At 40.6% G+C, this 12,850-nt stretch overlaps 1 protein-coding gene across 3 annotated transcripts in view; it reads left to right on the forward strand.

The window, feature by feature from the left end:
• The window catches only part of ARMC9 (armadillo repeat containing 9), a 270,125-nt gene that overhangs the window by 233,784 nt on the left and 23,491 nt on the right, over positions 1–12,850 (forward strand). For all 3 annotated transcript variants that reach the window (XM_077290173.1, XM_077290174.1, XM_077290175.1), the window contains 3 exons: positions 4,596–4,735; positions 4,876–4,952; positions 6,566–6,640. In XM_077290173.1, coding sequence (XP_077146288.1) covers positions 4,596–4,735; positions 4,876–4,952; positions 6,566–6,640 — 292 coding nt within the window. The remainder of the gene's footprint in view (positions 1–4,595; positions 4,736–4,875; positions 4,953–6,565; positions 6,641–12,850) is intronic.

The raw sequence follows: 12,850 nt of genomic DNA on the forward strand, positions 1-12,850 counted from the left end.
TTCCATGAGGTGAGTTTTGCACGTGTGGCGAGTTTTGCGTGAGCCTAGTTTTGCATATGGCGAGTTTTGCGCGTGGCGAGTTTTGAGTGGTGACTTTTGTGTTTCGACTTTTATGTGGCGAGGTTGGTGTATGTGTGGTGAAATGTGCGCTGAGGGTGGTATACGTGTTCAAGCACGTGGTAGTGTGTGGCGCATTTTGTGTGTGTGTTCATATCCCCGTGTGTGGTGAGTATCCCATGTCGGGGCCCCACCTTAGCAACTGTACAGTATATACTCTTTGGCGCCATCGCTCTCATTCTTTAAGTCCCCATTGTTCACATCTGGCAGCTGTCAATTTTCCTCCAACACTTTTCGTTTCATTTTTTCCCCATTATGTAGATAGGGGCAAAATTGTTTGGTGAATTGGAAAGCGCGGGGTTAAAATTTCACCTCACAACATAGCTTTGACGCTCTCGGGGTCCAGACGTGTGACTGTGCAAAATTTTGTGCCTGTAGCTGCGACGGTGCAGATGCCAATCCCGGACATACACACATACATACATACATACATACATACATACACACATTCAGCTTTATATATTAGATTTAGAAAACCATGTAATTTCCTTTACACTTCCCAAATACTTGCTACTTTGTGTTATGTCACTTAAAATCCAAATAAAATATGTTTAAGTTTGTGGGTATAGACTGAAAAAATGTGGAAAAGTTCACGGGGTATGAATAATTTTTCAAGTCACTGTAAGTCATGGGAGATGGGACCTCCATGGATTCAACTTGTTTTTTTATAGCACAGTTAGCAGTTGCTCTTTCTGATTAAAAGGATTGCTCCAATTTAGGATGTTGGCATCCCCTGAAGATGGCTGGACCATCATTGTAAATACATCATTGTAAATACACAGCTGTGCTTTGTATCTCCCCCACCTCATTGTAGATTGTAAGCTCTCACGAGCAGGGTCGTCTTATTTTGTCTTATTTTGCTTTATTACTGTATTGTTAACATTGTTACCTATGACAGTTGTGTTTGAAACTGTTAAACTGTAAAGCGCTGCGGAATATGTTGGCGCTATATAAATAAAGATTATTATTATTATTATTATTATCTTATCCACTTGATAGTTGATGACTTGCCGATCACTAGGGGTCCCACCGCTGGGGCACCCACCAATCGGGAAGTGTACAAAGAGCCTTCACGGCACATTTTCATTAGTGAGCCTTAAGCATTAATGACCCTGTTGATGGTTCAGCTTACAAGAGTATCGGGTCAGTAAACAGTGGCTTACAAGAAAAATACCCTTTAAAATTTAACTTATAAAAAATGTGTTGATATTTATATAAGTTTTAAAGTTAGAAAAGAAAACCCCATAACAGAGGAAATAGAATACACAAAATATTTCTTGTGATAAATATTGTACAAATACCACAACAGAAGAAAAGAAAATTTATGCCAAAATAAAGTAATACCGGTACATATTACCAAAATCTTATAGGAACACTTCAATATAAAGGACTCAGTAAGGGAAATCAGCAATAGTACAGTATTATTTGACTAACCTATATATCCTCTCAGGGACAATAGTCAAATATACAGCAGGAAGAGAACCTATATATAAAAGCAATATGACAACCCATAATGGACATAACAATGTGATAAAGTGCTATTACCAGTGCTTAAAAATAGAAAATGGTTTGGTCTCACCAATATTCAGTTTAACTCTTATCAGCAGGTGTGAAGACTTGTTACTAGTTTTGTCCCATAACGTTTTTACTCCCCTAATGAATCCCCAACATGGGGGAGGAAACTCGTAGGGACGATAATACATCTATTTGTTAGTAATATCTTAGCAGCCTTACACTTGGGTACTGTCCTTGTAAAGGCAGGAGCAATGCATGGGGCACTGCAGGGGATTGTAGGACCGAAGCCCCCACCTCTACACTGAGATTTGTCTTTGGCACCTGCATCTTCAAATTAGCTGATGATAATAGTTAAACCGAATGGTTCTCTCTCTGCTGTATACTTGAGTATAAAAGACTCACAATAAAATAGTCAAATTGGACTTAAGGGACAACTAGACAGACAAATCCGCAGGCTATCTTATTGAAAAGATGCAATAACCTATATCACCTGCTATATATGATCAAAAAGGGTCATAAATACAAAAACAAACCGGGCATTCAGATTTGAATTGCACTTATCTGCATCCCTTGCTGTGTATATAGCCTCAACGCATTTCCCCTCTATCATATGGTTCCTCAGGAGGCTCCAGGAAAAATTGACATGTTTCTCCTCCATCATATGATTCCTCAGGAGATGCCAGGAAAAATTGACATGTTCCCCCTCCATCATATGGTTCCTCAGGAGGCTTCAAGAAGAATTGACACTTTTCCCCTCCATCATATGGTTCCTCAGGAGGCTCCAGGAAAAATTGACACGTTTCCCCTCCATCATATGGTTACTCAGGAGGCTTTCAAGAAGAATTGACACGTTTCCCCTCCATCATATGGTTCCTCAGGAGGCTCCAGGAAAAATTGACATCAATACATTGACATCCATGATGTGCTGTGGCCTAGTTGCAGGTCTGGCCACAGTATATCCTGGATGTCAATGTATTGCATCTTTTCAATAAGTTCCTATATGGTTTTGGTCTGGTCTAAGCCTTCAAAATGTTTGAATTATATTAAGAAAGGTTAGTAATTAATAGGACCTATTAGGGGCAGCCGATGGTGAGCAGGGTCGCTATTTGCGTATTTTGCAGGGTGTGAACCTCTGCGGCTAGGTAGGGCTACACTTTAGGGACATATAGGACGAGATAGAAATACAGTGATTTTTATTACTTCATTTGGGGCATAAATTAAACTTCTTTTCTTCTGTTGTGGTATTTGTACAATATTTACCACAAGAAGTATTGTGTGTATTCTATTTCCTCTATTTTGATACGGATAATTGTGGTAAATTTCTCCTCTACTAAATCACTAGAATTCCAGAATTATTAGTACATGTGGCTTTATTATTCTACGCGTTTCAGAGTTCAAGACTCCTTCATCCTGTGGTGTATCCTGATGAAGGAGTCTTGAACTCTGAAACGCGTAGAATAATAAAGCCACATATACTAATAATTCTGGAATTCTAGTGATTTAGTAGTGCAGAAATTTACCACAATTATCCCAATCTCTACCTTAACGTCTGGTCCTTCCTGGACTCGTGGATCTGCTGCAGGGAATCTTTTCAATGCTTCAACTCCGCTACATCTGGTGAGTGCTATTCTATGGATTATCCTTTAAGCCTTCTCAGATAAGACACTTTTTGCGCACTTTCCTCCAACAGTTTTCATTTCCTCTATTTTATGTCTACTTTCTAACTTTAATAATAATAATCTTTATTTTTATATAGCGCTAACATATTCCGCAGCGCTTTACAGTTTTGCACACATTATCATCGCTGTCCCCTGGGGCTCACAATCTAAATTCTCTATCAGTATGTCTTTGGAATGTGGGAGGAAACCGGAGTACCCGGAGGAAACCCACGCAAACACAGGAAGAACATACAAGCTCCTTGCAGATGTTGTCCAGGGTGGGGCTTGAACCCAGGACTCCAGCACTGCAAGGCTGCAGTGCTAACCACTGAGCCACCGTGCTTTGCAGTTAAATTTTAACGGGTGTTTTTCCTGTTGACGGTTCACCAATTGTCTTTCCTTTGGTCACTTTTTATCGCTAATAACCACTGCACATTGGGAAACCCCTTAACATCTGTCATTTTGGTGATGTTTTGACCAGTTGTCTGACAATCACAATTTGGCCATTGTCAAAATCACTTACATTCTTATTCCTGGCCATATTTTTCTACATTCAACACATCTACTTGCTGTTGAAGGCGATCATTGTATAAGCGAAGGTTCATCAAAAGTCAAGTTGAAGATAAACCTTCACTTTAGATCTTTATGTGACCCTTTTATAACCCTATATTACCTTTGTAATTTGTAACTGTCCAATGTGTAATTCTCAATTCTCCTGTTTTGCGAATCGGTAAAATTCTTTCCCTCAAAATTCCTCTTTTATTGAATGTTATGTTTGCGCTGCCCGTGTGATAATTATCTATTATAATCTATAGATTGTGGAAGGCAAATGCTGTTCTCTAGATTTGTTTATTCTGTATTAACCTGTGAGCTGTTCTGCAAAACTGCAGGAACAATGTGGCACATTTTCCCAGTTGCATGTTATCTACCATTACCCTTGTACGGCGGTGGGGTACTCATCTTGACGCAGATGATAACAAATTTGTTCTCTTGCCCCTAAGTTCTCATATTCTCACTCTTCTTTGTTCTCTCTGTCTGCTGTAGTCAAATATCTCGAATTGTTCTAATACTGATCATCTTGCATCAAGTGGAACGGAGCAATCAGATTTCTTGATTATTGCATTTCTGTTGCTTTTACATAATATATAATGATCAGAAATCCCCTTCTAAAGCAGACGGATCAGAGCTACTTGTTAGATTCAAAAAAGTTAAAGATTCCGATTTACCAAAATACATGCCAATAAAATTGCGCGGTCGCTTTTGATCATTTTTCATATAAAGTAAATCTACTGATTTCTATTCTAGGCGCCAAATGCAATCAGCCATGATAAAAGATGGCCTCATCTTATGGCTTGTACAAGAACTCGAGGACACAGATCATCTCTCTGACTACACGGTGGAGTATTCTGTGGCTCTGCTCATGAACCTCTGCTTACGCAGTGCAGGTGCGTGACTGCGTGTCTTCCATAACTTAGTGCTAGAAATGTCATTTTTTTAAAGCCATATAATTTTTTTTTGTTAGAGATATGGCACACTGGTAAAAAAGATGTCGCTTAATGTTCTTGTCGCAATTTGTCTTATTCAGGAAAGAAAATGTGTGGTGAAAGTGCTGCCCTGGTGCTCAAAGTACTTTCTGACTTGCTAGGCCATGAGAATCATGAGGTTTGTATATTCTACCTACGCGATCTATACAGTTCTACTTAAAGAAGTTGTCCAGTACTTAGACAACCCTTTCTCATACTCCACGCTAGGCCCCAATGAAAATAAAAAGGCTAAAATTTAGGCTGCTTTCACACATCAGGTTTTTGCTGCCAGGCACAATCCGTCGAATGTTGAAAAAAACGGATCCGTCGCAGACTGTGAAAACGGATGCGACGGATCCGTTTTTTCGACGGATCCGACTAGCATATCCAGATAATTGGAATAAAAAAAAGTTGAGCATGCTCAGTTTAAAAAGCCGGAATCCATCATTTTCTGGATCCGGTTTCCATTCTAGCATTCGGATCCGGCCCTTCCGGCTATTTCGCCGGAGACAAAAAACGTTACTGTGTACGTTTTTTCCAGACGCCGGAAATTACATTTTTGCCGAATCCGGTGAAAACCGGAAGAAACGCAAGGTCATCTGGCACTAATACAAGTCTATGGGAAAAAACTGGATCCGGCGGCATTTTTTTTTCAAAATTTGCCGGATTGAGCCTGACGGCGAAAGACGGATGTGTGAAAGTCGCTTTATACTCGCCTCTTGTACCGACACCATTCCAGTGATGTTGGCACTCGCGTTCCCTAGGCTCCCGAGCGGTTAAGACACGTGACCCCGGCGCCCAGTCAGTGCTGGCGTCTCTGTCTCTACCTTCGGACAAATCAAACATCAGGAGAAAGTCATGGATGCGGCTTCGCTCTCACTTCCTCATGAAGTTCAGTTTGTCCATAGACGGAGACAGTGATGCCTGGCCTGGGGAGAGCGAATGCCGACACCGCGGGAACGGCATCGGCACAAGAAGCGAGTATGAGCACCAAACATTTAGATCAAGAAGAAGTTGTCCTCCTATTGGACAACCCCTTTATATATGAAAAATAAAATCTCCGTTTGGCCAACTGTTTGTCTATATGCGCTGTGTGCACATGTATTAGCCAATTTGTATCTTCGTGATTTTATTATTGAACAACTACAGTGCTGTCGGTCATCACTGCACCTCTAGAGCAGGGTGTTATGTTTGTGATCACACTTTGCTATATCGATTTTTAACCCTTCATAACATCTTGTATATTGCCTGTTTTTACTTTGGAGTTTGTTACTCCTCTACACTGTGTTTTTCTAAGTGACCCTTTTTGTTCCTGTGCCTACACCAATTCAGACCTGTATTGTGTTTTATTACTGTGGAATTGAAAATTAATAAAATTCAGTTTTATACATTTTTCTAACTTCTTGGTTGTATGTCTCCATCTTTTTGTAGGAAATGTAATAATAATTAGAACTGTTATTTGTTTTGTTTTAATAGCTTTTTCGTTGGGACACAGAAGGGACATTTTTAACAAAGCGTTTTGCCTCTGTTTACGAAAAAAGGAATGAGGCTTTTCTGGAGACCACCTTACAAGCGTTCATTTTGGGGGTGGGGGTTTTGAGACTTTTCTAAAAAGCAGACTTATGATTTATGTACCGTATATTTAAAAAATATATCGTGATCTGAATGAATGGGAAACTTGTGGGCGGACAACAGAGCTTCTATACCAGCAGATCTACAGAGATTAATGCATTTCTTGTTTCTACCGTACAGATTCGACCCTATGTGAATGGAGCGCTCTATAGCATCCTTGCAGTTCCTTCAGTACGAGAAGAAGGCCGAGCCATGGTGAGATGCCACAATAAATGAGCACATCTATGATGTTTAGTGCATGGTATGTACAATAATAGTTGGATAATACATGATGTAATTGGAGAGAAAAAAAGGTAAAAAAATAGCTTGTAGCCTTATATTGTCCCTCTTAATGGGATAATTGAAAATATATCTACCATGGCAAATATTTCTGCTTTGCTCTACACTGTGCTGTATAGAAAGCACAATGTACAGAGATTTTTACTTGCCCTCCAGAACATTAATATAAAATGTATACTTTTTTGGCAATATCACATGCAAGTGTTTGCTGTGTTTTCTGAATATATAATTGATGCCCTATTAATGCCCTATGATGGATATACCCATCATGGACTTTATGGAGTAGGCTCAGGAGCTGAGCCTGCTCCACACTTTGCGGATGCTAGCTAAATTAAATTCCCAGCATCTGTGTCTTAACAGCCAGGGCTGATCTGCACCCACTAATGTGAACCTTTTAAATGCCACTGTCGGTCTGCTGAATGCCCCCATCACTGAGTCACAGGCTGACTTTCATAGAAGACGGTGATTTAGACTATTGACTGAAATACGGTGATGTTGCTGTATGTGGTCTAAGAAATCAGACAATCTCAGATTAAAGTCCCCTAAAAGGACTTATAAAAAAAAAAGTAAAAGATAAAAAAGAGAGAAAAATATAAAATAAAGAAATAAAAATAGCTTCGTTTTCCCTTTATTAAAAATAATTGTAAGAAAAGCATATTTGGCATTACCGCATTCTTAAAGTCTGGTCTAACAAAATATAAAATGATTTAATCTATACTTGTAAAGAGAAAGAAAATCAAAACACCAATATTGCATCTCCCCCAAAAATTACGATAAGAAGCTATCAAAGTGACGTATCTACACCAAAATTGTATCAGTGCAAACTACGGGGTGGGCCATGTATATGGATACACCTAAATAAAATGGGAATTGTTGGTGATAACAACTTCCTGTTTGTGGCACATTAGTATATGGGAGGGGGGAAAACTTTTGAAGATGGGTGGTGACCATGGCGGTCATATTGAAGTTGGCCATTTTGGATCCAACTTTTTTTTTTCCAATGGGAAGAGGGTCATGTGACTCATCAAACTTATTGAGAATTTCACACGAAAAACAATGGTGTGCTTTGGTTTTAACGTAACATTATTCTTTCATGAGTTATTTACAAGCTTATGACCACTTTTAAAATGTGTTCAAAGTGCTGCCCATTGTGTTGGATTGTCAATGCAACCCTCTTCTCCCACTCTGATAGCAACACCGCAGAAGAAATGGTAGCACAGGCTTCCAGTATCCTTCAGATGACCCCAAAGATAAATGTCTGAGGGGGAGACATTGGGGGCCATTCAACTGGCCCATGACGACCAATCCACTTTCCAAGAAACTGTTCATGTAGGAATGCTCGGACCTGACACCAATAATGTGGTCGTGTACCATCTTAGGTGTCAGGTCCTGCTGGAGGTCATTTTGCAGGGCTCTGGCAGTGCTCCTCCTGTTCCTCCTTGCACAAAGGCTGAGGTAGCGGTCCTGCTGCTGGGTTGCTGCCCTCCTACGGCCCCCTCCACGTCTCCTGGTGTACTGGCCTGTCTCCTGGTAGCGCCTCCAGCCTCTGGACACTACGCTGACAGACACAGCAAACCTTCTTGCCACAGCTCGCATTGATGTGCCATCCTGGATGAGCTGCACTACCTGAGCCACGTGTGTGGGTTGTAGAGTCCGTCTCATGCTACCACAAGTGTGAAAGCACAACCAACATTCAAAAATGACCAAAACATCAGCCAGAAAGCATTGGTACTCAGATGTCGTCCCCACCTGGAGAACCACCTCTTTATTGAGTGTATCATGATAATTGCCAATAATTTCCATCTGTTCTCTATTCCATCTGCACAACAGCATGTGAAATTGATTGTCAAACAGTGTTGCTTCCTAAATGGACAGTTTGATTTCACAGAAGTTTGATTTACTTGGAGTTATATTTTGTTGTTTAAGTTCCCTTTATTTTTTTGAGCAGTGTATATATATATATATATACATACACTCAACAAACATATAAATGCAACACTTTTGATTTTGCTCCCATTTCTCATGAGCAGTATGCTGACGTCGACGTTGTAAATTGAATGGCCCATTGTACAGATGGGGTTATGGAATGGGCTTGCGTATGTTATAGACAATGAACACAGGTGCATTTTATTGATGCCATTTTGAATGCACAGAGATACCGTTACGAGATCCTTGTTGTGCTGTTCATCTACAATCGTCGCCTCATATTGCAGTATGATAATGCATGGCCCCATGTTGTAAGGTTCTGTACACAATTCCTGGAAGCTGAAAACATCCCAGTTCTTGCATGGCAGCATACTCACCAGACATGTCACCCAATGAGCATGTTTGGGATGCTCAGGATTGGCTTATTCGACAGCGTGTTCAAGTTCCTGCCAATAACTTCACACAGCCATTGAAGAGGAGAGGACCAATATTCCACAGGCCTCAGTCAAAAACCTGATCAACTGTATGCAAAGATTTGTTGCACTGCATGAAGCAAATGGTGGTCACACCAGATACTGACTGGTTTTCTGACACCGTCCCCCCAGGACACCCCCAATACTGTAAAACTGCACATTTTAGAGTGATCTTTATAGTGGCCAGCCTAAGGCACGCCTGTGCTATATTCATGCTTTCTAATCACCACCTGGGCATGCCATAGCTTTCGGGTGGATGGATTACATCGGCAAAGGAGAAGTGCTTATTAACACAGATTTAGACAAATTTGTGAAAAATATTTAAGAGATAAAGGCCCTTCGTTTAGCTATCCAAAAATAAGACCTACCCCAGAAATAAACCCTGTCATGATTTTGCAGGCTTTTTGGAGTATGCTTAACATACAGTATAAGCCCTTCTCCAAAAATAAGCCCTAGTTACAATTCAATAAAAAAAAGTGTCCAGGCAGCTAAATTTTTTTTAAAGAATACAAGACCCATCATCAAGACAAGCAGACTCCCTCAAAAGAATCGCACTCACCAGACCTCAAAGTGACCTAGAGTTGGCAAGTGTCAATGGTGGATGGGCTGTCACATACAGATCTGGTTCACTGTCAGGTCCCTCACCTTTCCAGCTGCATTGCACTACAGCTCTCATACACAGGTCTGGTACCAACTCCAAGCTGTGGCTGCTTCCTCACCGGGGAGCCAAACACTGTGGAACGCAGGGGGACCTGACAGTGACGCAGATGTGTGTGTGGGAGCCCTGCCACTATCGGCACTTGCCAACTCTGTTTTGGGTCTGTTTTGGGTCAGGTGAGTGTGATTGTTTTGAGGCTGTCTGCTTTCCTTGATGAAGGGTCCTACTGTATTCTAACATACGGTATTTACTTTTTTACATTGACCATAATAAAAATTCAGACAGCAGAGAGGAGTTTTAGGGAGACAAGAATTTTTTTTATAAACGGTTTAAAAGTATCATATAATTCCAGTATATTGTAGTATCAATGATGGCACACTGGGAATGTTTTACTTTTCACCGTAATTGTGGCTATGAATAAAGACCTGTTCACAAATGATGTACAGCTATGAGTAAATTATAAAAGTATATATTTATTACTTGTATCAGATATCCCAAAAGGTTAAAAACATGAAGTACCCTGTAATTTATTCCTGGCTATACTGCCTTTGTGAATGTCGTAGATCTATTTAACCTTTTTACATGTACAGTACAGACCAAAAGTTTGGACACACCTTCTCATTTAAAGATTTTTCTGTATTTTCATGACTATGAAAATTGTACATTCACACTGAAGGCATCAAAACTATGAATTAACACATGTGGAATTATAAACTTAACAAAAAAGTGTGAAACAACTGAAATTACGTCTTATATTCTAAGTTCTTCAAAGTAGCCACCTTTTGCTTCGATGACTGCTTTGCACACTCTTGGCATTCTCTTGATGAGCTTCAAGAGGTAGTCACCGGGAATGGTTTTCACTTCCCAGGTGTGCCCTGCCAGGTTTAATAAGTGGGATTTCTTGCCTTATAAATGGGGTTGGGACCATCAGTTGTGTTGTGCAGAAGTCTGGTGGATACACAGCTGATAGTCCTACTGAATAGACTGTTAGAATTTGTATTATAGCAAGAAAAAAGCAGCTAAGAAAAGAAAAACGAGTGGCCATCATTACTTTAAGAAATGAAGGTCAGTCAGTCTGAAAAATTGGAAAAACTTTGAAAGTGTCCCCAAGTGCAGTGGCAAAAACCATTAAGCGCTACAAAGAAACTGGCTCACATGAGGACCGCCCCAGGAAAGGAAGACCAAGAGTCACCTCTGCTTCTGAGGATAGGTTTATCCGAGTCACCAGCCTCAGAAATCGCAGGTTAACAGCAGCTCAGACTGGCGACCAGGTCAATGCCACACAGAGTTCTAGCAGCAGACACATCTCTACAACAACTGTTAAGAGGAGACTTTGTGCAGCAGTCCTTCATGGTAAAATAGCTGCTAGGAAACCACTGCTAAGGACAGGCAACAAGCAGAAGAGACTTGTTTGGGCTAAAGAATACAAGGAATGGACATTAGATCAGTGGAAATCTGTGCTTTGGTCTGATGAGTCCAAATTTGAGATCTTTGGTTCCAACCACCGTGTCTTTGTGCGACGCAGAAAAGGTGAACGTATGGACTCTACATGCCTGGTTCCCACCGTGAAGCATGATGGAGGAGGTGTGATGGTGTGGGGGTGCTTTGCTGTTGACACTATTGGGGATTTATTCAAAATTGAAGGCATACTGAACCAGCATGGCTACCACAGCATCTTGCAACGGCATGCTATACCATCCGGTTTGCGTTTAGTTGGACCATTATTTATTTGTCAACAGGACAATGACCCCAAACACACCTCCAGGCTGTGTAAGGGTAATTTGACAAAGAAGGAGAGTGATGGGGTGCTACGCCAGATGACCTGGCCTCCACAGTCACCAGACCTGAACCCAATCGAGATGGTTTGGGGTGAGCTGGACCGCAGAGTGAAGGCAAAAGGGCCAACAAGTGCTAGGCATCTCTGGGAACTCCTCCAAGATTGTTGGATGACCATTCCCGGTGACTACCTCTTGAAGCTCATGAAGAGAATGCCAAGAGTGTGCAAAACAGTCATCAAAGCAAAAGGTGGCTACTTTGAAGAACCTAGAATATAAGACATATTTTCAGTTACACACTTTTTTGTTAAGTATATAATTCCACATGTATTAATTCATAGTTTTGATGCCTCCAGTGTGAATTTACAATTTTCATAGTCATGAAAATACAGAAAAATCTTTAAATGAGAAGGTGTGTCCAAACTTTTGGTCTGTACTGTATATCGGTACTGTTACTGCATGGACACTTTTTTTTACTGATTCTGCTTTTCTTAGTGAATAGACCTCCATCACCTACTGCGGTACTGTACCGTATGTACCGGTAAACGGAGGAACAAGAAATATACTGTTCTATGACCCACAGGCAACATGAGTTAAAATTGAAAGCACTGTGCCATCGAGTACAAGAAAGAAATCGTGGAGAACTCCCTGGGCAAAAATCTTACTGCTTTCTGCAAAGAGAAGATGTTAGATGTCCGAATGGACTGAAAATGGCGAGCAGAGTACGATAACCTCAGTCAACAAGTGTGCAAGGGAACTGTAAGGAAGCGCAAGTATGGATCAGGTCGGCATCTATTATTTCCTGAGTTAGAAGACATGATCTGTGAATGGGTTGCTGACAGAAGAGCAAAGGTTTGGGTTGTGCACATGGCTGATATTCAAGAATTTGTGCAATTAGAAATGTATCCAGAAGACTTCAAAGCATCACATGACTGGCTAGACGGCTTTCTTCAGTGATGTGAACGATCTCCAAAAAGATCCACAGTAATTTTTAAAGGGAAGGTGCCACCAGTTTTCTTGTAGTTTTTTTGTGAAATTAAGCTTAAAATAGTAATTAAAATGTATTAATGCAATGTTTGCACTGTTCGCAAACATTTCTATATGAAAAATATATTTTTTTTTTACAAATATATATATTGACCACTAGGGGTAGCTTTTTCCGTTTTAGACCTCAAGCAGCTATAGTAAGACTTACCAGCTTTACTGTTAGCTGGAAAATTGGGGCAGTAACTGCTGACATCACCATTTCCCTCCCCTTTTGGGTGGTCTAGTATCCCTGGGGCAGAATGAAGAG

Source organism: Ranitomeya variabilis, chromosome 2, assembly GCF_051348905.1.
Source record: "Ranitomeya variabilis isolate aRanVar5 chromosome 2, aRanVar5.hap1, whole genome shotgun sequence".
Taxonomy (NCBI): Eukaryota; Metazoa; Chordata; class Amphibia; order Anura; family Dendrobatidae; genus Ranitomeya; species Ranitomeya variabilis.